This window comes from Lampris incognitus, chromosome 16, assembly GCF_029633865.1.
Source record: "Lampris incognitus isolate fLamInc1 chromosome 16, fLamInc1.hap2, whole genome shotgun sequence".
NCBI lineage: Eukaryota > Metazoa > Chordata > Actinopteri > Lampriformes > Lampridae > Lampris > Lampris incognitus.
In genome coordinates this window covers 19989773-20017231 of record NC_079226.1, presented here as the reverse complement: position 1 = coordinate 20017231, position 27459 = coordinate 19989773, and the positions used below count along the sequence as shown (strand labels likewise).

General features: G+C 43.7%; 2 protein-coding genes across 3 annotated transcripts in view; one reads left to right on the top strand and one right to left on the bottom strand.

Moving 5' to 3' along the window:
* eml5 (EMAP like 5) overlaps window positions 1–17799 on the bottom strand; it is a 45776-nt gene extending 27977 nt beyond the window's left edge. The window contains exons 1-4 of the mRNA XM_056295474.1: window positions 17603–17799; window positions 5206–5365; window positions 2777–2875; window positions 2188–2256 (exon numbers count right to left, since the gene is read on the bottom strand). Of these exons, the coding sequence (XP_056151449.1) occupies window positions 2188–2256; window positions 2777–2875; window positions 5206–5365; window positions 17603–17799 (525 nt within the window). The remainder of the gene's footprint in view (window positions 1–2187; window positions 2257–2776; window positions 2876–5205; window positions 5366–17602) is intronic.
* Window positions 17800–19785: 1986 nt separating this feature from the next.
* On the top strand, window positions 19786–26970 carry ttc8 (tetratricopeptide repeat domain 8). Of its 2 annotated transcripts, XM_056295584.1 has the most exons (14): window positions 19786–19899; window positions 20472–20592; window positions 20907–20970; window positions 22936–23095; window positions 24072–24161; window positions 24262–24306; window positions 24980–25065; window positions 25196–25283; window positions 25441–25551; window positions 25703–25842; window positions 25944–26118; window positions 26294–26416; window positions 26614–26697; window positions 26842–26965. In XM_056295584.1, exons 1-14 carry the CDS (start codon window positions 19786–19788, stop codon window positions 26956–26958), a joined length of 1518 nt encoding a protein of 505 aa, XP_056151559.1. In that variant the 3' UTR covers window positions 26959–26965. The 2 variants fall into 2 exon arrangements, with proteins under 2 accessions (XP_056151559.1, XP_056151558.1); XM_056295583.1 differs by having other exon boundaries at window positions 26614–26970.
* The last annotated feature ends 489 nt before the right edge of the window (window positions 26971–27459 follow it).

Below are 27459 nucleotides of genomic sequence, written 5' to 3'. Positions count from 1 at the left end.
ACAGTAACCCACTCGACTGCATCAAACCCATTTAAGTACGCCCCAGCATTAAGCCTTGCAGGGCAAGTGGGCACATTTCTACACTAACAAGTTCACCCCACAATCCTGGTGATTTGCCTGGACTTCAGATCCTGGAATCGCTGCTGAGACCCATCTTTCAGATTCCACCTTTTTCCTGGAAAGCCTCCTTTCACACACACTGAGCAAAACACTGCATTTTAATTACGTCCGACCCAGTCCTGTCCATATCATCAGCCCCATTTACATCGAGCCTGTAGTAACAGCAGGGGTGCTACATTATGTAGTCAAGAATATGAAGGGATGTCCCATCCCATCCTCCCATTCTGTTTACATTATAAACAAACGATTGTACAAGCAGTCATCCCAGCACTTTGGTTGTCAAGTTTTCTGATGGCACTGCCATCTTGCGACTTCAGGATACAGACACTGTAACGCTTGTATTACCCAGGTTCATTTTTACAATACTTGGGTACACTATTGACTATCATCAGTCTCGGGATGTCCATGTGAATTCTGTATGTACTAAGATCCAACAGTGACTACTTTTTGCACAGACTTGGGCTGTTCTGGGTTGGATAGAGAGTAATGATGTTATCTTATGCTTTGAAAGAGAGTATATTATATTACAAATGCTCTTCGAGAAGACAATAAACAGGCTAGGAAAATTATCGCTGACCCCTCCCATGTCCTGTATTCAGAATGCAAACTGCTCCCCTCAGATAGACCCTATGGGGTTCCAGTTAAATACAGGAAAATATACCCAAACAAGTACAAAACCTCTTTCATCCCTCTATCAGTGAATCTTCTAAACTCAGGACATAAGGAAGGTGTGAAATGAGGAACTGTGTTGCACGTATTTGAATGCACTTCATGTCTGCACTTATCTGTGCTAGGCACTTTATCTTGAATATTTGGCCACTATAATGTGAAACGGTCATCTTTGCATATATATAGTATCTGGAACGCGGCTATGCACAGTCATTAGTGATGGGCCATACCCCAAAATTTTGTTTCAATCCAGTACCAAGTAATAACACAGCCAGTATCACCAACACTGATACTTTTCCTAATTCATATAATTTGATAATGTGTAATTTCATAATATCCTTATTATTATAATTTTAAGTTGTCTGATCATCAACATGCTTTGAATATGTAGGCTACCACAATAGCTCAGTTCTTGCTCATGTGACTGGCAGGGACCGCTGGCTGAAAAACACATGCATGAGGAGCAGAGGAAGACTCTTCTCACTTGAGGATCGAGTCTCCAAAGGAAACTTCAGGATGGTATTGATACCTTCAGTATCGATCCCCCCCCTCCCTCATTGTCATTCGTTGTGTGTTTAACTTATATACCAAACACAACACATCAATATGCGAACACTGGGATTCTGTGAGACCCCCTTCACACCGGCAAAATCTTGGAAAATTTGCTGTGCCGATGCCCCGAAGATTGCTGTGCTACATCCAGGATCGATTTCCTATGATTTTGAGTTCCACACCCTTTCACACCGAAGCTGATCTGCGTGAAAACCCACAACTTCTGTTTGGTGTTAAAGAGGTGTGTATGTCTGATAACTATTCATTTTGGAAATAGGCCTCTTCTGGGGCTCTTTGTTCTTGTTTCCTAAAGCCAAACCACTCTGGAGTCACTACTGGACACCCCAGAGGAAGGTTTGGCAGAGATACCTCCAAGAACTTGTTGGAGATTCATGAATGGCACTCTTCTGTGGGGGGGAAAAAGCAGTGGCGGAGATCGTTTTTGAAAAGGGCCAAGAACAGCTGCAGTTTATACAGTAGAAACTCTTAACAAGCTGAAAAGGGGGAGCTGGGTGCCACAAAGTCAAGTTCCCCCATAGAAGAAGAAACTTCCCCACTCTGCGGTTCAGATTACCACAGATGAAACTTGAAAGGAGAGATTTCTATGAGCCACTGCCTGTCCTACTTATGTTCACAGTGTCTAATATCCATGGACTTCGGAATAAAATGAATTTGCATACATCTATTTTAAGGCTTTGATACGGTCATGCCGCTTAAGGAGACAGGGCGGGGGGGGGGGGTACGGAACAACTGGATTCTTCAAACTTCCTGAAAATCCTAATCTGTTACGAGATATTATGCAAATGGAGCAAGAATCTACGAAACATAACCAGAAAGCAGCCGTACCTTGATATGTTTGACACCGCAGCTTACAAGTTTGCTCGGCTGGTACAAATCCCAAGATATGTCGAATATCTGTTGAGGAAACAACATAGACATGTCAGTGGGAATAATTGATTCAGTTTGATTCATCAGCATCATGATCGTTCATGGTGGTTTCCGCAGTGCATTCTATCAAGTTAAATTCAAATCCAATTTATTTAAAAGCCATTTCAACTTGTTATTCTTCCTTGCAAAAAACAACCAAAGAGAGGAAATAGAGAGCACGTTCTTGTGCGTGCATGTGTGTGTGAGAGAGAGAGAGAGTGTGAGTGTGTGTGTGTGTGTGCGCGCGCGCATGCGCGCTGGCTGTTTTTCAGTGCGGGGGCCGAATGAGAAAACAAAAGCTGCCTGTGTTCCATCTTTTTAAAATTCCATTTCATTACCCATCTTTTCATCTGTGTCCCCTCAGACAGGCCCCGGAAAGCTCACAATCAATCAGGCCTAACTTGTTTATGCCTTTTAGGAGCAGGAGCTCCATCCCGCGTCTCTAGCTGATTGAGACGGTCAATATTGAGCCTGTGACTGCGTCAGAGGAAGAAGAGGACGTCATTACCCTGTCCGTGTGACCGGGAGCGGCAGCCAGAACCTTCCCTTTTCTCCAGTCCCACACGCAGATCGTGTTCTTGGAGTCCAGGCCCACCGACACTAAACACTGCACAGGAAGGCAAAAGAAAACAAAACTTGTATTACACACTGAATAACTGCAATTATTTCATACTGGGTTGATCAGGGCCGGCAAACTACTTCCACCGTACCGTGGCCGGCCACAATGAAAAGATTGGTAGGCTAATAATGGCTACAGCACAGAACAGTTGTCCAGCCCCTGGCACTTCTAAGTGAGCATTGGAGTGCTGTTGCTGGAGGAGCCTCCTATAGCTGACTGAGTGAGTAGGCAGCAGCAGCAGTGGAGCAGAAGAGAGGAGAGCAGCACTTATGGAAATCCATCTCCACTCTGCAAACTTGCTTTGCATGATGGTGGGTGTCCTCTTTGATACGCCATGGAATCAAGATTTGGTCATGTAGAGAAGCCTCCGGAGGCAGATCTGGACTGTTTAAACTTACAGAGAAGTCTGTTTTTTAATGAGGAGAAACGAGCCCCGGCGCGATGAAACCCAGCGAAGCTGTTGTGCATGATAACGAGCCTGTTATAGTCTTTATGATTTACTACCATTAAGGAAACTTGCATATTCTGTATAGGCATGACAAATGTATAATGTTTGTATTGGAAATATCATATCAGTGCATTGCCCATTTACAGTAGCTGGAATAAGCTCATGTCAGATTTCATAAAAACCTAAACGTGATAGCTGGTGCATGTCAATATTAATCAGGGTACTGAGCCATTAAAACATGTTACCACTGTATCAGTTCTGTTTGCATGGTAAAAGCTGGAATATTCTGATAATTAATGTAATAGTGGCATTATTCGCAAACGTGATATGGAGATGCACATTAATACCCTTCCCAAAATATGGCCTTAAAAGGAATATAATGCAGTGTCTGTAATACCTTATCCCTAACCTTAGCCCAAACCATGAAACCATATAAGGCAATACTGTATGTATTAACAGGAGGGGAAAAAACAATTCAAAGACAATTCAATTCAAGTGGGTCTCTTTTTGCCACTCGGCATGACCGCAGCTTGTGCTGAGATATCTAGAAGAGACATCTCGAATGTCAGTGAATTTTTTGACATCGCTTTAATAGATGGACGGGGTAACCAAACAAGGGATTCCTCCAGACAGTCCTGAGCTCAACTCCTGACTTTCCCAGCTCCGGTGACAGGGAAAGATGAGGGAGTAAATAGAGACGCTACACTGAGAAGCGAGGGAGCCTCCTCTGGCTTTAAACACTGTCACATCCCATCTAAATCCCCCAGAGATTTGCCCAACCGAGAAAATAGCATGGGGTCATTTCCACTGCAAATGGAGGAGGTATAACTCTGCTCTCAGAGCTCCTATGGGAGGACGAGAGAGACTCACGAAGATAAAAACCCAAAGTTTGATCCGTGAAATATTGATTTTCCAGATATGAATGCTCCAAACAACAACAGGAGGATGATTCCTGTACATAAATCGTAACGAGTGGGACGTCTGCACAGAGCTGGGAGCAATAAAGATCAAATGTTTCCACAAAAAAAAAGACTTGACAAGAGGAGTTTTTTTTGTGGTGCTCGAGTGATAAATATATATCTACACATGCCAACATGTATTTCTGTATAGTCCCTGAAGTGTGCTGATATGTGATAGTCAAAACCACCCTGTGACCATCTCTGTAAAGTCGAACGGGTCTTTCAAAAATCTCAACGCCTGAAGAGATCTGGAGTGTCATTCTCACCTGAACGAGACACGGTGAGAAATACTGTGAGAGACATTTCCGCTGACCGTTTCGAGTTAGATCTTCTGAGCAGGGTGTGTATCTGCACAGCTATCCGGCAAATACAGCCGGAGAAATTGCTGATGATTTAGAAGCTCAGTCCAGCAGACATGCACCAACAGCCAGTCTGTGGCAACTAAGTGGAGCTGCAGAGTTTTGTTGTTGCCGGCAAACCCCAACTGAACTGTCCAATTTGTTTGCACTCATCTCTCTCTCTCTCTCTCTCTCTCTCTCTCTCTCTCTCTCTCTCTCTCTCTCTCTCTCTCTCTCTCTCTCTCTCTCTCTCTCTCTCTCTCTCTCTCTCTCTCTCTCTCTCTCTCTCTCTCTCTCTCTCTCTCTCTCTCTCTCTCTCTCTCTCTCTCTCTCTCTCTCTCTCTCTCTCTCTCTCTCTCTCTCTCTCTCTCTCTCTCTCTCTCTCTCTCTCTCTCTCTCTCTCTCTCTCTCTCCAAATCAGAGCCTATTACTTCACCGAAAGAAGTAAGCCGTAATTTAAAAAAAAACAACTTTCAGCTACAAGAGAATTGTCGTCGGCGCTGTGCATGACTTGTGCGGGATGCTCACGGACGTTAGCGTTATTGTTGCTTTGCGTTTGAGTCATAACTGCACCTGTCCTTCCAGGTCGAAAGCCAGGCAGGCGATGCCGTGTGTGTGCGTGTCCTTGAGGATGGACACGGTTTGGACGGTGTAAGAATCCCACACACAGATGTAAGGCTCCTTGCCCACCTGTCCTGTGGCCACCAGCACACGCTCTGGATGGAGAGCTAAACTGTACAGAGAGAGACAGACAGACAAAGAAAAAAACAAAAAGGAAAAGAGATTATTTAAATATCTTAGTAGAAACCACTCAACACTGTTTTATCAACTTGATTAAGGGTCTAGTTTGCCAAACCCTCTGATTTGCAACGTGTGTGCGTTTTGTGTGTGCATGTCCATGTGTGTGTGTGTGTGTGTGTGTGTGTGTGTGTGTGTGTGTGTGTGTGTGCATGCACCTATGTGTGTGAGTGCAAACATGCATGAGCTTGTGTGTGTGTGTGTGTGTGTGTGTGTGTGTGTGTGTGTGTGTAGTTTAAGAGAGCAGGGTTGTTCAGATGATGGCACGTTAACTCTGTGACAGGACTGAATCAGGAAGCAGCAGGCCAGCTTGAACCTCCTGAAGGTGACATGGTTCAGTTAACCACTTCACGCTTAGATACATCCACACAGCCATGCCCATCCAGAGTCTATTAGCTATCCTCAGCGAATACCTAACAGCGAATACCTAACAGCGAATTCCATTTTTTTTTCTCCTTTATTTTATTTTTCCCCAGAATTCCCTGAATCTGTCTCTTTGCTCTTATTACCTCTTTTAATTCATTCGGTGCGTCGTGGCATCACCAGACATATGTTTGTTATACTGTTACATAATCCCCCATCCCCGGGTTTTGTACGTCCCTCATGTACAAGCATTCCCACTCTACAGCTGAGCAACAGCCTGCTGTGTTAAGCTCTGCGCCCCCTCTACCCCCACCAACCCCCACCCCCTACCTACCCCATCCCCTTTCCCAGCAGCCGCCAGTCATGTTCCAGGCAGGGCTGAGTGATTCACTGGGCAATTCTTCCTCTTGCCTTGTGCTGGCCTATATATTTCATGCTGCGACGGAGCTCCCTCCATTATAATCAGGCCGCCTGTTTTGCCAACTGCTCTCCAGAATTTCTAATCCTGGCATGTATTCAGAGTGCAGCCCAGAGAGAGAGAGAGAGAGAGAGAGAGAGAGAGAAGGCCTGGCAGCATCAGCATGCTGACTCAAGTCAACTTACAATAGTCGCCCTCTCTCTTTTTTCTCTCTCCGTCATTCTCTGTCTCTCTCATACACACACACATATACACGCACACGCCACACATCCTCTCTCCTTTCTCACGCTTTTCCCCTCTCGCAATCTATCCGACTTTCTATCCTCTAGCTTTGCTCTATGAAAAGTCTCATTCTACTGTCAGGGGTGCATTCCTCCATCTTGCACAGTGATACTTGCTTTGCATGCGAAACTTGCCAAAGCTGTTCAAATTGCAACCTCTCGGCTGGGAGGCCGAGGTGGATTGGAGATGTGTCCGGGTTTGGATAACAGGCTCAAGTGGAGGGGAAGTATCAGGAATCCTCTCGCTTCTCGCGGGAGAAGAGCTTTACTCCTTATCTCCCCCTCCACCCTTTCTGCCCCTCCCCTCCCCATCCCCCACCTCCATGCTGAATCCCGCTCCAACCTGGCACAATTTCTCATCTTCCTTTATATAAATTATATAATCAGAGCAAAACAGCTAAAAATAGCATTCAGAGGAAGAGAATATGATGGGAAGTCTTGAGATGCGGACAGCCACGACAGGGAAAACCACTTTGGCAGCATAAGGTATCGCAGAGACAAGCTGTTTGTTGTACCCTCCGTTCAGAGGGACAAAACTGAAAGATGAATTAAGGCAGAGGGATAAAATCATCAGCGGCGACAGAGTAAATCTATGACAATGACAACTCTACACACTCATAATGAGGCTCATAATGAGGCGGATGACTGCGTTCACATCCCTTGAAGTCTTTAAGCGGTGAGCTATGTTAAGCACAACCGAACTGCAATCCCCACAAACAGAGGTATAGGCTAACTGTAAACCGTAAATACCCCATGCTATTCTGAGTGGAGCCATCTGTATATAATGTCTATCTGGAAATCCCACTAATGTGCCCTTCGGTAGCGTTGAATTTGTCCTGTTCAATTTGCTCACTGTTAAATACCCACTGACAAGCTATCAGTATGACACATCGGTGCTGATTGAGTGCTTCCTGTTCCGCCCAATAAGCTCCGTCTATCCTGTGCTCCAGCCTCTATCTGAAAAGAGACAAGGCAATCTAAAGTCAGTTTCAGCCTGCTTAAATTTTTAAAAAAAAGAAAAATCATCCTCACTCACATTTCTCACAGCGACAGTTCTCTAAAAGCCTTCATTATCGACCTATCCTGTGGTGCAGCCCCACAGATTTCCCACTTAATAGCAGTTTGATTAGGCTGTCCTCTACCTGCCAAATTCAGGATACTCCATGTTCAGGCACACCGGAATAGGTGCAGTACATGCAATTTCAGCTGCACGGTAAGCGGCTCACTCAGGCAGCCCAAGGTTGGTTTCCAGACAGAGAACAGCAAAGTCCTAGCTAGGGAAGACTCAAAGGAGGTCCATTCAGCTGAGTCTGAGGTAAGTCCAAGTTGAAGTCATCTCTATTCAGTGAGGGTTAAGTCGTTACTAAACACAGGGGATTCATTATGAATAGTCAGTAGCCAATTTGCCATTGTGTTTTTTGTGGGACTGTATTTCTTTTATTACTAGCAGAAACTGTGATAAAGCAAGAGGATAGCATGCAATCAGTCATGAGCCTGACAATGAGGATGCAAGGTAGACCCTTTGCCATTTCTCCAACACGGTTGAAAAGCTCCTTTACTTAAAAGGGGATGATTTTGAGTTTCATGTGAAGGGCGGACGTGGGCAGCGGATACGTTTTTCTAGCTCTTTGGAGAATGGCTGCTTCCTTAACCGGGTCTGATTCACATTATCCGGTTGTGGTTACCCTTTCCTGTCTTTGCCTATGATGGATTAAACTGAAGCAGAGGATTAGTACAGGTTGCCTGCACCGAGACCTGGCCATCGCCATTGACAACACCATGGTGACGCCAACTCGGACTGCGAGGAATCTGGGTGTGATCCTGGACGACCAACTGTCGTTTGCTGCAAACGTTGCATCGGTTGCTCGCTCCTGCAGATTTCTCCTCTATAACATCAGGAGGATTCGCCCATTCCTCACCGATGAGACGGCACAGGTGCTCATCCAGGCTCTGGTCATCTCCCGGCTGGACTACAGCAACTCCCTCCTTGCTGGCGCCCCAGCGTTGGCCATCCGACCTCTGGAGCTTGTTCAGAAAGCTGCAGCTCGTCTGGTGTTCAACTGCCCTAAGTCCTCCCACACAACTCCCCTTCTCATGTCCCTACACTGGCTCCCAGTAGCTGCTCGCATCCAGTTTAAGACTCTGGTGCTAGCCTACAGGGCAGTGAAAGGAACAGCTCCTTCCTATCTCCAGGCCATGGTCAAGCCCTACACCTCCGCCCGACCACTTCGCTCTGCTGCCTCGGAACGCCTGGTTGCCCCGTCGCTCAAAGGCCCCTGCTGCCGATCGACTCGGTCACGGCTCTTTCCTGTCCTGGCCCCACAGTGGTGGAATGAACTCCCCACTGATGTCAGGACAGCGGAGTCGCTGCCCATCTTTCGGCGCAGGTTGAAAACTCACTTCTTCAAGAACTACTACCCTGTTACTTGCTCTTAGCACTTATTGTATTCACTCATTTAGAAAAAACAAAACTCTTTCTTGCGCTTTTACTTTAGCACTGGTTTTGCTCGTAGATGTTTGTTTAGAGAGAAGATGCACTTATGACCTCTGATGACTAGTAGTTCTCCTGATGTCCTACGTTAAATGCACTTATTGTAAGTCGCTTTGGATAAAAGTGTCGGCCAAATGACTGTAATGTAATGTTGTAAAGCTATGTACAGTATGGGCTATCTCTAAGGTATTAATCCAGATGCAAATCATACAACATCTAAAGCACCTGTCCATACAGTGCAGCAGTAGACACTCCCGGCCACTTTCGTCACAAAGCTGATGGCCAAGCAAAATATCTTGTGTGCATATGTATGTCAAGTTTAGCCTTCAAGGTGTCCAAGTAGCGTGGCAGTCTATTCTGTTGCCTACTAACACGGGGATCCGGGGGTTCGAATCCCCGTGTTACCTCCGGCTTGGTCGGGCATCCATCCATCCATTATCTTAACCACTTATCCTGCTCTCAGGGTCGGGGGGGATGCTGGAGCTTATTCCAGCAGTCATTGGGGGGCAGGCGGGGAGACACCCTGGACAGGCCGCCAGGCCATCACAGGGTCCACACACACACACACACACACACACACACACACACACACACACACACACACACACACACACACACACACATTCATGTCTCGGAACAATTTAGTATGGCCGATTCACCTGACTTACATGTCTGGACTGTGGGAGGAAACCGGAGCCCCCGGAGGAAACCCACGCAGACATGGGGAGAACATGCAAACTCCACACAGAGGACGACCCAGGATGACCCACCAAGGTTGGACTACCCCGGGGCTCGAACCCAGGACCTTCTTGCTGTGAGAAGACCGCGCTAACCACTGCGCCACTATGCCGCCTGGTCGGGCATCACTACAGACATAATTGGCCAGGACTACGGGTGGGAAGCCGGATGTGGGTATGTGTCCTGGTCACTGCACTAGCGCCTCGTCTGGTCGGTCGGGGTGCCTGTTCGAGGTGGAGCGGGAGCTGGGGGGGAATAGCGTGATCCTCCCACGCGCTACGTCCCCATGGCGAAACTCCTCACTGTCAGGTGAAAAGAAGCAGCTGGCGACTCCACATGTATCGGGGGAGGCATGTGGTAGTCTGCAGCCCTCCCCAGAGGGGGTGGAGCAGAGACCGGGACGGCTCGGAAGAGTAGGGTAATTGGCCAAGTACAATTGGTGAGAAAAAGGTGGAAAAATCGAAGAAAAAAAAAAGGAAATAAAAAAGTTTAGCATTCGAATATAGCTATGATTAGTTAACGTTCACACAGTTACTTGCACTGGGTAGTTCCCTTATTTTAATGTCAGAATGCCACTACCATCACGTTAAGGTTTGTTTCATTATGAGGGGGTCAAGTTAGGTTTACACAGTGGTCCCCGAGCACATGTTTACTGTTGCCAACATAACCTTTTCTCTGTAAAACATCATTTTGTAACAGCTGTTTAAACCAACATCTGTCTTCCTTTTTTTCCCCCTCTTCTAAACTTCTGCAACAGTGATGCTGAATCATGCCATTTTGCTAAGTAACTCCACTGCGCTCTGGTGGATCCTAATTGTTTGAGGCACATCTGCTCTTTGGAGACCACGTGGCCTTCCATGAACCTGGCATGGCAGCTCACTAAACAGTGATGGGAGGATCATTGAAAGACCATTGCATCTCATTGCCATTTCATACGGAGAACGTGAAAACGCATGTGAAGGTCTGCCAAACAAAAAGGAGAGGACAGCATTGTCACATTCATTAAGCGTTGGTGATACAAGCATGTGCAGTAAGAATTTCCAGAGAGCCTATCGATTTCTTTTAACTGGACACATTGCTTCGTTTTCCATGTGGTCAGAATGAGTCAACATTTAGTCAAAGATAGTTAGTCAGTTATACAGGGGGATGTATTGAAAATTAATAATGATAGTGGACATTAACATCCTACAGAGGATAGATACAACCGGGAAGCAAATTAAAAAAACTGAAAGTAATGCCCCTAAATGTGGATGACCATAAACTTTTTTAAAAAATTTATTTCTGATTTTTGCCCTTTTCTCCCAATTTAGTGGCCAATTGCTCCCTATTGTAGTTCAAACACCCACCCCTCATACTGTATGCGTTCGCCAACTGCATCTCTCCAGCCGGCAGTCTTGAAGGAGATGCCTTCGGTACCTCCGTGACACCGCGAATCCGAACCGAACCACTGTTCCTCCCGCTCACACAGAGATACGGCCACGTGACGAACACAAGCCGACCCCAGCAGCACCGCCAATGTTGCTGCTTCATTGACTCCGGCCATAGTCGGATCTGGTGAGACCGAGGGGCGAACCCCAGTCCCCAGTGGGCAACTGCATCGACACAAAGCCGGTGCTTAGACTGCTGCGCCACCGCGGAGGATGGATGACCAGAAACCTTTAAACTTTCGCATATAGTATCACTGCAAATCAGGAATCAGGAACACTTTGTCATTTCATTTCATGTACAAACGAAATATCGTTTCCCCCAGCCCACAGCAGTGCAACACAAAGACAAAAACATGTCTAAAAACTATAACAACACATACATCAAACTACAAAAAAAAAAATCACTGTCCAAGAGAACGAACGCCAGGATGACTGTCGGAATTGCCGGTCTGCATGGGCTAGCAGTTAGCTTAGCCTGCTGCACTTCCGCATCCTGTCAGACCGCCCTCAGTGTTTCCTCCTCGGGCACAGCTCCGGGCAGGGCCGTGGTCCCTTGGCCCACCGGACGCAGCAGACCAGGCTGCCCCAGCTGATCCAACGCCAGCTCTCCCAGCCAGACACCTTCGGCACACCTCCCTGCACTCCACACGACGACTCCAAAAACATAGTCAATGCTAGGCTAGGCCACTGCCAGACCGCCCTTGGTGTTATCGGAACTGCCGGTCTGCATGGGCTAACAGTTAGCTTAGCCTGCCCCGCTTCCGCATCCTGTCAGACCACCCTCGGTGTTTTCTCTTCAGGCGCAGCTCAGGGCAAGGCCATGGTTCCTGGGCTCACAGGACACAGCAGACCAAACTCTCCCAGCTGATCCAACGCCAGCTCTCCCAGTCATAAAATGAAGATGTGGACAAAGACACTGCTTGAACAGCACTGGGTGAGGCCGCCACAAACCTATGTTCGCGCTGCCATCTTCCCACACCAGTACTGGGGGAGGCTGCTGCAAACATGAATTCGCGCCGCCATCTTCCCACACTGGAAGGGGAAATGAAAATTCATCTGAGAACGGGCTACCGGGGTCATTGCTCACACTGTATTTGGCTGACAGCAGTCAAAAATAAATATGAATTGAAAATAATGGAAATACGTCAGGTTGAAGTTCTTTCTTGAGAAAGCTGCAAGGCTTTCAACTTTGCCATATGAATCTTCTTCTTTTATTTTCGGTTGCTCCCGTTAGGGGTCACCACAACGGATCATCCATTTCCATCTCTTCCTGTCCTCTGCATCTTCCTCTGTCATGCCAGCCACCTGCATGTGCTCTCTCACCACATCCACAAACCTCCTCTTTGGCCTTCCTTTTTTCGTCTTGCCTGGCAGCTCCATATTCAGCATCCTTCTCCCAACATACACAGCATCTCTCCTCTGCATATGTCCAAACCATCTCAATCTTTCCTCTTTTGCTTTGTCCCCAAACTGTCCAACCTGAGCTGTCCCTCTAATATACTTGTCCCTAATCCTGTCCTTCTTCATCACTCCCAATGAAAATCTCAGCATCTTCGACTCTGCCACCTCCAGCTCTGTCTCCTGTCTTTTCATCAGTGCCATTGTCTCCAAAATATGCAACATAGCTGGTCTCACAGCCTTCTTGTAAACCTTCCCTTTAACTCTTGCTGGTACCCTTCTGTCGCAAATCACTCCTGACACTCTTCTCCACCCACTCCACCCTGCCTGCACACAGTGGCGCCAGCAGCCGTAATCCTGTACACAGTGCGTGTACGCACCGTGCGCTATTAGCCAGTGACGTTAACACCAATCATCGGCCTTCGAATGTATTTGCGTCAAAAAAAAACAAAAAAACGAACAAAATCATAAAAAAATATATGCACTCTCTTCTTCACCTCTCTTCCACACTCCCTTGTTACTTTGGACAGTTGACCTCAAGTATTTGAACTCATACGCCTTCACCACCTCTACTCCTTGCATCCTCACCATTCCACTGTCCTCCCTCTCATTCATGCATATGTATTCTGTCTTGCTCCTACGGACTTTCATTCCTCTTCTCTCCAGTGCATACACTACCGTTCAAAAGTTTGGGATCACCCAAACAATTTCGTGTTTTCCATGAAAAGTCACACTTATTCACCACCATATGTTGTGAAATGAATAGAAAATAGAGTCAAGACATTGACAAGGTTAGAAATAATGATTTGTATTTGAAATAAGATTTTTTTTACATCAAACTTTGCTTTCGTCAAAGAATCCTCCATTTGCAGCAATTACAGCATTGCAGACCTTTGGCATTCTAGCTGTTAATTTGTTGAGGTAATCTGGAGAAATTGCACCCCACGCTTCCAGAAGCAGCTCCCACAAGTTGGATTGGTTGGATGGGCACTTCTTTGAGCAGATTGAGTTTCTGGAGCATCACATTTGTGGGGTCAATTAAACGCTCAAAATGGCCAGAAAAAGAGAACTTTCATCTGAAACTCGACAGTCTATTCTTGTTCTTAGAAATGAAGGCTATTCCATGCGAGAAATTGCTAAGAAATTGAAGATTTCCTACACCGGTGTGTACTACTCCCTTCAGAGGACAGCACAAACAGGCTCTAACAGGTACTATTTAATGAAGATGCCAGTTGGGGACCTGTGAGGCGTCTGTTTCTCAAACTAGAGACTCTAATGTACTTATATTCTTGCTCAGTTGTGCAACGCGGCCTCCCACTTCTTTTTCTACTCTGGTTAGAGCCTGTTTGTGCTGTCCTCTGAAGGGAGTAGTACACACCGGAGTAGTACACCCACAAATGTGATGCTCCAGAAACTCAATCTGCTCAAAGAAGTGCCCATCCAACCAATCCAACTTGTGGGAGCTGCTTCTGGAAGCGTGGGGTGCAATTTCTCCAGATTACCTCAACAAATTAACAGCTAGAATGCCAAAGGTCTGCAATGCTGTAATTGCTGCAAATGGAGGATTCTTTGACGAAAGCAAAGTTTGATGTAAAAAAAATCTTATTTCAAATACAAATCATTATTTCTAACCTTGTCAATGTCTTGACTCTATTTTCTATTCATTTCACAACATATGGTGGTGAATAAGTGTGACTTTTCATGGAAAACACAAAATTGTTTGGGTGATCCCAAACTTTTGAACGGTAGTGTACCTCCACCTCTCCAGGCTCTCCTCAACCTGCACCCTACTCTCGCTACAGATCACAATGTTATCCGCAAACATCATAGTCCACGGAGACTCCTTGCCTGATCTCGTCCGTCAACCTGTCTGTTTTAACTTTGCCATATGAATACCCCTATAAAAATCAAATGTTTTATGAATGTGTTAGACTTTTCTATGTACTGTAAAGTACTGGAGGACTACTGGGCTATTTTGACAATTGTAGTATGAGCCTTCAAGAAACAACAAGCCACAAAATAAAGCTTGTAAAAGCATTTCTTTCTTCTTTAGACCTCACAAATAACACTTCATTAGTTTGCATAATTCTCAGATCGCTGTTGGAGGTTCCGGTCTGCCAACATGACACATTAGTTTTGTCTCTTTCTGTACCTACCGGATGATTTTGACAAGCAAAAAAAATTCATCTAGAACTGGGTGAAATTACTAATAAGACAGTGCAGAGATGAATTTGCTTTCCGCCAAATTAATTGTATCTCTCTGAGATCGTTAAATGATAAAGCACAAGCGAAGCGTGTAGCAAAATCTACAACTCTCACCTTGCAATATCAGAGGATTAACCAAGCATTTCTTAATATTCCTCACACTGACATTATCAAAGTAAAGGTGATCACACACCAATTCAGAAATAGAACGACAGCAGAAATGAATTCAAGTCAAGTGCGCATGGTATGAAGATTCGCATGAGCCTTTCTGTTGAACATGCGGTGACCAAGATCAGAGGCTGGCAAACGTTTGCGACGATTGATTGCAGGAATCAGAAGTAGTGTGTTAGTAGATAGAGAGCAGCCTTGAGTTTGGGGGTTCACCTCCAGAACAATTGACTCACCAGGGAATGGCGCCCCACCTGCCCCTCCTCCTATGCAACTTGTGACTAACACACAAGACAAATGCATGCATTTTACTTCTAATTTCCTCTCCATTTTTCTTCCCTGATCGAACTGAGGCGGTCCCCCGCCCCTTAGCACAGTCCGTGTCCTTGGTCTTTGTGTGTGCTGCTCCCAGTGCTCATGAATTACTCAAAGAAACCCATGCACACACACATTTTCACACACGTTTGTAATTCAGCTCAGTGTAAATATATTTGAGTGCAAGTACATGTGTTTTGTGTTAATGTATGCGTGCGTGTGTGTGCATGGGCAGTCGTGTGTGCACACTGTAATTGATGATTGCACTTCTTTTTTGTACATAGACACAAGCATACTCATGTACATGTGTACACAGATCCTTGTGATGCTTGTGTGTGTGTGGGGGGGGGCAGACTGTGATATGAACAGCCAAGAATGCTATTGCAAATACTTGTGAATTGTCTGCAGAATTAGAATAGCATGGTGTAAGCCTGCTCATTTATAATCTATTCTGTGTGGATGTTCCTGTTATCCTATTCAGAAAATACATCCATCCATTATCTATACCCGCTTATCCAATTCAGGGTCACAGGATGGGGGTGGGGGGCTGGAGCCTATCCCAGAGGCCTATTCCATTGGGGCAAAATTACAACTAAGAAACAGTGCCTATGAGCCTCCAACTTTGGAGGACCGGCATATTTGGAGTCATCATCACTTGTCACGGAAGGGAACAGCCTTTTATTCATGTGAGAATAGCCCCTTAGCTCCTCTACATCAGACTGGGAGTCCAGCCCACCGAAGATACTGCAGGGCAAGATAACATCAGCGAGAATATACAAAGACAGCAATTAATTGATCTAGCAGGGTGCATAAACCGCCAAGTTGAATCGTGGCAAACAAACTGAAATATCCTAAACTAGAGCATCTTATTGATATAGACTAAGCAACAGGCTGTGGTAGGGGGACATGTGAATATCAGCACTATCTAAGGTGGCTGCATCTTTTCCACATGAGCCGGTTTAACATGAGAGAAATTCGGCAGTTTTATGGCAGGATAAAAGCTCACACTGTCATCACTCATGCCACATCACTCTACTGTATATGAGATGAGGCTTTTACAAAAACTCTTCTGAGGGCTGAGCAGTATTCATAAAGAATGTTCACTGGTGCACATCCACAATAGACCGTGCTAGAGATTTGTAAAGCAGATGGTGCATAACAAGACAACCAAAAAAATGTAGCAGCCTTCAGAATGGCATAAAAAATATTGAGCAGTAATGTCAGTGCTTGTACCAAGTGAATATTTGTCATAAGAATGTAAAGTCCTTCAGCCAGCTTGGCTAAAGTGTATGCATGAAATTTGCTGTAACTTACTGTACCCTATTAAAATGTTTAGACTGTAAATGTTGTCCCAAGTTTAACATTTCCTTCCCAATTCATCAGGACTCAATCTGGAGAGACAGATATTATAATGTAATAAGCTAATGTAATGTAAAGCATAATTTCATACATACACTACTACCTACCATACCATACTACTCTTCCAACAGGGTACCGAGGTACTTCACCCACAAGGCAGTGCAGGACTGGTGTCTGCTGATCAATTAATAATGGAGCGGGAGGCCAGCTGACTAACAACACAGTATATAATTCTAGTCATCTCCAGGCCAACCCACAAAATGTCAACACAAAGCACTGAGGCGTTGGACACAGGCCATTGCTGTGTGGCAGTGTCAGGAGCACCTTAAACCCACAAGGCAGCCCTTTCCTGGGGGAAAGATGGGACTCCAAGACCTTTTAACAAGTGTTAAACTCAGCCTTTATGCGTGTGATCTACCATGAGTCGCTAGGGCTCTTGTTTTATGCAGTTAGGCAGTGATAGGCAGTGTTTCATCAAGCCTGGCTGCTTAGAGGTTTCTCTACCTGTTTTAGATGAGTTCGGTGTGCTCATTTGAAAGCCCACAGATGATAGATAACCCAACTTCCTGGAGTAGACACGCCTGTGCTAATTTCACAGCGGCGTTAGAGAGGCAGTGATGGCCACTTAAACAACAAAAATACACACGCTTGCAAACTGGAAGCAGAACGTGTCCGGAATTTGCATCCAGTCAAGTAGGTGGTTTAAAAAAAACGTGCGGAGTACAAGCGCTGGCGTGATGGCGATATCTGAGACAACACACCGATGACCTCCACTAAATGTAAAAAAAAAAAAAAGTTATACGATGCACGATTTACACGGCTGCACCTGTCTGAGAGAGGACGCACACGATGACGATATAACAACGACAGACAATCCCGTCAGTTCATTTGCTATGAGCCTTCGCTCTGGAGCTGCCCGTGGTGCTGATATAAACGCGTTAACGCAACGTGTTATGCGTGTGTGTGTGTGTGCGCGTGTGTGCGTGTGTGTGTGTGTTTATAACACTACCTGATTATGTCGTCGTTGTGTCCCAAGTAAAATTTCTGCTTGTGTTCTCGCGTGTTATACACAACTCCCACACCGGCGACGAAATAGACAATTTCCTTGGCCGCTGTGTAGTACAGGTTGTTGCGGCACTGATGTCCACGGTATCCGTAAACCCACTCGAGTCTAAGGTGGCAATTGGGGGCAGTTCTGTCAGCCATGTCCGCACTTCCGTGTCTCCGTCGGTAGCTCGTATCTGATAAAGTGTCATTCACCAAAAAATATAAATAAAAAAAGAAGAAGAAAAAATGATTTATTCTAAGCCTGTGCGTGTTCCGTTAGTTCTGTTGTATTTTTGTTTGTTTGTTTGTTTGTTTGTTTTCGGTCCATTCACATTGACGCTAGGCATTTAAGACTCGTTCACACAACAGTCCCCGTTGTTAAGACATGAAAAGGCCTCTATCGCTCTGTAAAAAGAAGCTGCCTGCACTACTATTGTCCCATGGTGAAAAATCTACTTCTACTTCAGCCTGGACTTGCGGTCCTCCTCGGGAATAGGTCAAAGCTCTCGTCAAAGCCTACAAAGATGGAGCTCTAAGCGTTATTCCGCCCAGGACAACGAGAGATCAGCCGTCCTCCAATCAGATCCACAGACATCCTACATGTACAGCGCAGGCGGGGACACCATAGTCACCGTCATTCAGAAACTGGGTGGAGACGCTCCCACGGTGAAATTTGCTCAAGTCAGTTTTCTCGACGGTATAGCGAGTGGTAAAAAAAAACAACAACATGCAACTGTGTCCCCCAACAGTCTGATTAGAGTAAAACAATGTCCTCCACTGCATTTCCTTCGTCATGTCTTTATGCCCCGCCTTTATGGATCGGTTTAGCCAATGAATTTTATGGATGTGGTTTTGACAGTTGTCAATCAAGAAAATTAAAAAATCGCTATCTTTATGCTATTTGACGTTTTTCATTTTCCGTTTGATTTGAAATGTTATATCTGATGGAAAAAGGAAACCCCTTTTGCATTATACGGGCCAGCAGCCATCCTGGGAGAAATGTGTGAACTCAAAGACACATTTGTGCAGCAAAATATGAATGACTGCCAGGGAAATGTACTCAGCATCCACGGTGGAGTCAAAGTCAAAGGAAAATATGATTTACTGAGGCAAATAAATGATGTGCGGGCATTTGTGTGTATATGGACCGTTTTATTCAGAGTTTTCCCCACACAAAGCCTTGTCTACTTTTCTGAATCCATGCTTTGCAGATGAGCTGATGTCGCCAAGAGCGCCAGGCCCCACTTTGTGGTTCCTGCTCTGCTGAAGTCTATGGTTGATAAAATGTTGCTATCGCTTAAAACAATAGTCGCGTAACAACGATACATTTTCAGCTTGAATATATCAAACCTCTCGGATGAAGACAATGCTGAGTAAAAATAGTTCAACGCCATTTTTTTCTGCAGCTCTGATTTCACTTATTACTGAAAGACCACTGACTGAAGAAAAAAAACGCGGTTTTGGCAAGGGAAACTATTCTCGATTTCTAACAGGAAATATTGCTAATTCGGGAGTAGCACTTCCATCATTTCAGGCCACACAGAATTGAAAATATGAAAAATATATCTGATGTGGGGAAACGTATGTAAATAATGTCAAAATGAATGTCCACTTGCTCATTTCAGATCAATTTTCTCTCTAAAATGTCACTTGTGCCAAAAAGCTGAAAAACTACGAACATTTAACTCTAGATGTGTTACCCATTAAGTCTGTAAAGGTTGGGGGGGTAAACGAAACGATGTCTTTCCTTTACATAGACAAATAAATAATACCACCTCGTACTATCGTATAATTGAAAACCAACGTTTTCCAAATTGGTCAAATTCCTTTCTTCTGCCGAAAACATACAAATATACAAGCATTTATTTTAATAGACCACAGTGGGATGGGGGCCGCGGATTTAGACCCGAGAGGATTTCAGCTTCCTTTTCTCGATCCTTGCCGCCTACCTAGGAGAAAGGGCGGGTTACCGACGGAAGGAAGCGATGACTCTAGTTGGTATGTCTCACAAGGACCGCCCCTCCTCTTCGTTGCCGAGTAACAGAGAAGCTTCGGCTCCTCGCCCGTCCCTGGTTTGTACCAGTTTAACGTTAGCGGCGTTTTACCTACCACGTCATTTTGTCTTGTCTTTCTTCGGACGTGGCCATGGAGGTAACGATGGACCCTTTATTTCTAGCGTGGAGCTATTTCAGAAGACGGAAATTTCAGCAATGCTCCGATATTTGCTCAAAAATATTAGAGGACAGCCCCTACGATCAGGTATTACTGTGTGTAGCATTAGCTAAAATGCAGCATAGCGGGCTAACGATAATCTGCTGTATCGTAACTGTGTGTTGGTTAGCTAACAACAGACAATTTGTTGGCAGGTAACGGATAATCCCGATTAGTCAAGAGCCTACATGATCGAATTACAGCGGTTTGATAGTCCAAGACTGACGTTAGTTACTTTTCGTTTACCACCCTCTAAATCGCTAACCATTAACCATTCCCTTCGTAGCACAGGATTGTGTGTGGGTGCAATGTTTCTTTTCTCTATATTTTCACTTTATTTTTCGACCACTCTTGAGTCTTTCCATCTTATTTGATTTCCGCCATGAATTCAAATCTTTCCTCAACTCTCTTCTCTCAACAACCCACTCTCGCCCTCATAAGGACGCTGACCCCCCATTGCTTATTTCAGAGGTAATGATTTTCGCTGCTGCTCTTTTCCGTTGTCCCGTTTCATATTTCCCATTTTGATAATGTCTGCTTAGTGTCAGTGTATGGAAAGTTTGCTCTTGCAAGAAAATGTATCATTTAACATTGTGTGTATGTGTGTTTGTGTTTGGCAGGCTGCATGGAGTCTGAAGACCCGCGCTCTGACAGAGATGGTATACATAGATGAAGTTGAAGTAGACCAGGAGGGGATTGCTGAGATGATGCTAGATGAGAGCTCAATTGCTCAGGTTGCACGTAAGTTCTGACTACCAGAAAGTTGAATCTGTACATCTGGACCCGTTTATTGGGAGAAAGGTGTATCACTCATCTAAGTGACTTCATCAGTTTCTAGATGAGTGAAGAAACGTTTCTCCCAATAAACGTTGTGTCCAGATGAACTGATTCAACTTTCTGGTATTTCCTTACCTGGATTACTGAGCATGCATCAAGACGTAAATTCTGACTGTTTTAAGTGTCCCACGCTTGTAATTAATTCTTTCCTCTCACTAAACTGTAGAGAAACTGGTTTGAACAAAAATATTTTGATTGATAAAATTGAAATCTTTTAGGCCCTGGAACATCACTGAGGCTCCCTGGAACAAGTCATGGCGGAGGCCCCACACCAGCTGTCAGGTACTTAATGCCAGATAACACTTAATATATTAATGGGATTATTCAATAATGAATGAATGATGATTTATTTCGAACATGTAAATAAGTAGGGTAAAATATACAGATAAGCCATTGCCAATAATCTGAAGTGATCAACAAATCCACACATCATACTCAGCGAACAAATCTCCATATGCATCAGATTATTTGTTACATGTTTGAAAAGGAGTAGGAGGAAATATACACTTATTTTTTCCTACCCCTTCTCACCTACTCTTAAGTTAATTCAGCTACTATACATTTCAAACTCAATTCCCACTGTACTGTGAACAATAGGAGAAAAAAGAGAAAAAAAATCAGGTACTTAATGCCAGATAACACTTAATATATTAATGGGATTATTCAATAATGAATGAATGAGGATTTATTTCAAACATGTAAATAAGTAGGGTAAAATATACAGATAAGCCATTGCCAATAATCTGAAGTGATCAACAAATCCACACATCATACTCAGCGAACAAATCTCCATATGCATCAGATTATTTGTTACATGTTTGAAAAGGAGTAGGAGGAAATATACACTTATTTTTTCCTACCCCTTCTCACCTACTCTTAAGTTAATTCAGCTACTATACATTTCAAACTCAATTCCCACTGTACTGTGAACAATAGGAGAAAAAAGAGAAAAAAAAATCAAAAGTCAAGGCAAGTCAATTTTATTTGTATAGCCCAATATCACAAATTACAAATTTGCCTCAGTGGGCTTTACAGCAACACAACATCCTGTCCTTAGACCCTCTCATTTGGTAAGGAACAACTCCCTAAAAAAAAAGTTTAACAGGGAGAAAAAATAGGAGGAAACCTCTGGGAGAGCAACAGAGAAGGGATCTCTCTCCCAAGACGGGCAACGCGCAATGGATGTTGTGTTTACACAATTTATAGAATACAACATTGAAAGAGGGTAACATAATTATAATAGGAGAGAAATAAAGAGGCTACATATAATTTCTACCTGAGTGCTGACCTCTGTGTAGTAATCTAAATAACTACAACAAATCAAAATATGCTATTGTCACCCATTTTCAAATGCCTTCAGCAGATATCCATTTATCATCACTACAAAGTTTGATGAAAACTGTGAGTATGAATCATGTATTTGGAATATGGGGCATCATGGGCCATCAAATTATCAACAAAAATATTTAGCCAGCCCCATTCCTGTCTTTTTGAGCACAGAAATCTCGAGAGTTGGGGTTGTGTGTGTTTTTGTTGTGTTTACTTTGTTTCAGTCACTACCACTCAGCAACCCCTATTGATATTTACTAGTCATGTGATGCCTCAGAAAAGTGGAAGTATTACACATGGCTCCTAAAATATAAAATCCTGAAGATTTACATGGGAAAATGTCCTGATTAATAATTTGTATCTTAATAATTTTTTATTGCTGGTGTATTTTAGATAATCAATAGCCAATCCACAATATCATGTACGCTTTAGTAGTTGCTAATGTTAATGTTTACTGTTGGATAAGACTTTCCAGGGAAGTATGATATGGCACAGAGTGTTTAATGTCCTCACCATAGCAGCCAAATGTAGAAAAATAGGGCAGGTAGCTGTGAGTTTGAAGCAAAAGAAATGTTGTAGCAAACAAGCAGATATGGCAGATCAAGCATGTAGAAGACCTTTACCAACAGATAATTCAGCATCACTGGCTGAACAGTTGGTTCATCCCTGTTTTTTGTTTTGGTGCTGGGAAAGGTGGTGACACAACAGCACTGATGACAGTTTCGTTTTGAAAGGTTCTCTGGGATTTAGGGAAGTCAAGAACAAATGCATTTACCAGTATTGACATAGGTGTCAGGACATTCAGCAAAAATTACAGCCTTAAGGGTTGTAGCTTTTAGAACATTTTTAGACTTAACAAACGTAAAGTAATGAATGTCGACTGCTGATCCAAGCTAAGTATTTTCTCCTGAATTTTAGGCCGATGACACAATCAGGGCGTCCCATCACAGGATTTGTGAGACCCAGCACACAGTCAGGGAGACCTGGGACAATGGAACAGGCCATCAAAACCCCCCGCACAGCCAGCACTGCTCGTCCTGTCACTAGTGCTTCAGGGAGATTTGTCCGCCTTGGAACGGTGAGTACATATAATATACAACACTTCTTCGGTTTGCAGTTTTTATGTGTCCACTTACAAGCAGGGGACACACGGGGGCCCAAGTCTGACACATAAAATTTAGTACAGCGTCACCTCACTTCTGAATAGGTTGTTTGCATATGACGTCACGAACTACAGATGGAGGGCAGGAAGTGATTTTCTACATAGGAAGCACTATCACAAACTTTCGAATTGCCTATGTTTGGCGTCATTAACTAAGAAACCACAAAGAGTTTTTATTGAGTACCAAAAGTTGTTCACGAGGGGGAAAAATGCAAGAAATTGACTGAAAACGCCGGAAAAAATGGCTTGCGAACCGTCGTTTGCGGTCGGGAGGAGCAGAGTCGGATAATGCGTGTGTGTGCAGTGACCACTTCGTCAAAAAAAAATCACTCTTCATAACATAAGGATCATGTCCAACATATCTTACTTTCTGTTTATACCTTTCTCCCCCTAAATCGTCTAAACTAGCACAGTTTGGGCTAAACTAGCTCCATCTCGTCCATTCTGCTTTTCACTTCCTGTCCTCCATCTGAATCTCACGCGTCATCAGAATCACGTGACTGCAAACAAGCTATTGTAATTTCCAGCTTCATGCCCCCTGAGCATAAACCCCTCCCCTCTTTCTATACCCCTGTTTACAAAAGACATTTGTGCTTTCACTAAAACCCCAAAAGTTTGAATTAACCATCAGGATTTTGAAACCCGTATCTTGTTTAAATCACATTTATACTGACCTGCTTTTTCTGCAATTGTTTTTATTTTATTACTTCTGTTTCCATATGGGTTTTATTAAGATTTTTCTCTGTCATTGTTAGTGCTATACAATTACATTCATATCTGGTTATTTTGTTTTCTGTTTGTTTTTAATCATAGCGCCTCATGAATATCCATTGAGGCCATTATTTGTGCTTAAATTCTAAACACACAACATTTTGTTCCCTTGTTTCCCTAGGCATCCATGCTAACAAATCCAGATGGGCCATTTATCAACTTGTCAAGACTAAATTTGACCAAGTATTCCCAAAAGCCCAATTTATCCAAGGTGAGACTGTGGCTTGCATGGAAAAAAGGACAGATTCATGGAAATACTTTAATATTTTTTTTCCTAATATGAGTTTATGAACAATTGTTTTCTTTCTCAGACATTGTTTGAGTACATCTTCCACCATGAAAATGACGTTAAAAATGTAAGTGCCATGCTCAAGCTCGTATCATTAGTTTTATGTTTACTGTATTTTTAGTCGAGTATCAGCTGTAGCTTTAAGAACCCTGACCAGCGGGGAAAAATGTTTTTTTAAGGCAATGTTGCTACTTTAAGTATGATAAAATACAAACAATTACTAAAAATTTACAAATGTACAAAATGTGTTATTTGGTAGAAAAGATTCATTTTCTGATTCTGAATGAAGTGGTAAGTGGCATATCTGTGCTGTTACCAGGCATTTGAGTTGCAAATATTCATAGTTGTACCAACTTCGAGGTTGAGGGGCGTCTCCACAGACATTTTCTTAGAAACAATGTAATTAGTCGAAGCTAGCCGAACCATTGTATAGCTACCTCACTACCTAATCTTAACCCTAAACTTTATTGTAACTTTAGTTGCTGTCACTACTGCACAAAAATCTACATTTGCATTCCAATGCATGACATTTTCAGCTTCTGTTATTTGTATGCTGCTCATTGAGAATGTGAATTAGCCATCCTCACTTAGACGTCACATGGTTTCCAAGCACGGTTAAAAAAAAAAAGGCCATTTGTGGCGGTAAAGAGGGTGGGATAGGGGGAAATCAACTGTTGGATGGGGTCTTTAACGTTACTGACAGGTTTCCATGGTGTGGTTACTCTGTGTTCTGTGTATAGGCTTTAGATTTGGCCGCTCAAGCCACTGAGCATGCTCAGTTCAAAGACTGGTGGTGGAAAGTCCAGCTGGGGAAATGCTACTACAGGTGAGTGATGCATAAAACATCTATGTCTTTTGATTGCAAAGAAATGTATGTTAAATTGGATGCTTGTGCTGCAAAATCTATGTTATAAATAAACCCACTTAATAACCATCATAAATGTGTCTTTCTACAGACTCGGTTTGTATCGAGAGGCAGAAAAGCAGTTCAGGTCAGCTCTTAATCATCAAGAGGTGGTGGACACATACCTCTATCTTGCTAAGGTACTGTAGCAACAAAGATATCTTGGCAGACAGACCACATTACAAACCTGTTGCAGGAGACAAAACCCTCACCTAAAATTTAAAACTTTTGTTGATTGATTTTGCGAGGCTCGCTCTGATATCTATAATCTTGTGTCTTGTGTCCCCTGTTGAAAAGGTCTATCAGCGCCTGGACCAGCCAATAACAGCACTGAACCTCTTCAAGCAAGGCCTCGACCATTTTCCAGGCGAGGTCACACTGTTAACGGGAATTGCCCGCATTCATGAGGCCAGTCATCTTAATCCCTATCATTATACTGTAGTCTCATTTTTGTTTTATTCAAGTCTCAAACCCAACATCTCCCAAAGAAATATGCCTGAAATAAATGGGATGACATTACTCCTGCATTATTCTCTCCCTGTCATGCTGTTTTTCACAGGAGATGAACAATATCGCATCAGCTACAGAGTACTACAAAGATGTCCTAAAGCAGGATAACACTCATGTGGAGGCTATTGCCTGTATAGGCAGCAATCACTTCTACACTGACCAACCTGAGATTGCGCTTCGATTCTACAGGTCAGACGTGTTACAGAAATATTATCTGCGATGATTACATGTTCGTTTTAAATGTTAATACCATGGAGAAGGTGTGCAAAATGGGTTTTCCCTTTTGTTAGACGACTACTCCAGATGGGGGTGTATAACTGTCAGCTGTACAACAATCTGGGTCTGTGCTGCTTCTACGCTCAGCAGTATGACATGACTCTGTCCTCATTTGAGCGGGCCGTGGCCCTGGCAGCCAGTGATGAGGAGCAGGCTGATGTCTGGTACAACATAGGACACGTGGCTGTGGTAAGTTAGCTGTCCCAGAAAACACTGCTAATGGCTCAAACCATTTGCTATATGCACCGCTTCTTTACGTGGTTTCCAGAGTTAAAATTAGAAGAAAAAAAAATTAAATATTGACTGTGCCACCAACAGATTCTTATCTCTTGGTACAAAGTGCATTTTTTTTCTCTGTTTCCAGGGCATAGGGGACTTGACGCTGGCCTATCAGTGTTTTAAACTGGCTTTGGCTTTTCATAATGACCATGCAGAGGCCTACAACAACCTTTCTGTGCTTGAGCTGCGCAAAGGTCATATTGAACAGGTGAAAAACAACTTTGTGTTAAGCTTTAAAGCCAGTGTTTATTAAGCATAAGATAATAATCCTGCTTTTATTTCACTTACAGAAGTATATTGTAGTCGAACACATGATTAAACTCAGCTATAAATATGACTAAAACAATACACCAGTTTAATTTTATTGATGATTTTTTTCATCTCTTGTTCCATCTCGTTGTCCAGTCTAAAGCCTTCCTGCAGACTGCTGCATCGCTCGCCCCTCACATGTATGAGCCACACTTCAACCTTTCCATTCTTTCTGAGAAGGTAATTTCTCGCCATCATTCTTCACAGGGGAAAGCGAACAATGCAAATCCCAATTGTTCAGTGGTATCTAGTGAAAAACCTAGATTAAATATTAGCATCTGTACAATAGAGTGTACTGCAGTGTAGCTTTTGTCTTGTGTCCAGGTTGGAGATCTTCAGAGCAGTTACACAGCTGCTCAGAAGTCGGAGGACGCATTCCCCGAGCATGTGGACACCCAGCAGCTGCTCAAGCAACTTCGGCAACATTTTGCAGTACTGTGAGCGTCCGGCTGATACGCCTGAGAAGCAAAGCACTAGCCCTGCTGAACTGCTCATCATCGATTTCATTGCGGTTGCGCAGCAGGGGTTGGTATTAGGCTTCGAACGGGTAAAGGTCATCAAGACCTCTAAGCATTGGTACAGCACTTAGACTCTTTGGGGAAAAAGCATAATACATCACTTAGAAAAAAAAGGAATTTAATCAAACAAACTGGTAAAACAATTCCTCGTGTCAAAAAGTTTACAGAGTTCCACTGAATTAGTAACACTGGGGCAAATTGCCTGGTGTTGGACCTTTCAGTTGCTGTTTGTTATGATTTTTAGCTATTAAAATGACTTTTGCTATTGTTTATTTATTACATGGCATCTTTATAGAGTTGTATATATAAAAGTGCTGTTATGGAAAGGGTATATTTATCAAAGTGGACTGATTGAATCATCTTTTTATAGTGATGCCATCATGTTGGTTGTAATCTCATTTGCCATTTTCTATTCACATCTTGT

Excerpts from the sequence above, each read along its gene's own strand:
- ttc8 (XM_056295583.1), top strand. The coding sequence starts at position 19,786 with ATGGAGGTAACGATGGACCCTTTATTTCTAGCGTGGAGCTATTTCAGA. Across the intron at positions 20,971-22,935 it reads GGCCCCACACCAGCTGTCAG|GCCGATGACACAATCAGGGC; the intron begins GTACTTAATGCC and ends CCTGAATTTTAG. Across the intron at positions 26,119-26,293 it reads ACATAGGACACGTGGCTGTG|GGCATAGGGGACTTGACGCT; the intron begins GTAAGTTAGCTG and ends CTCTGTTTCCAG.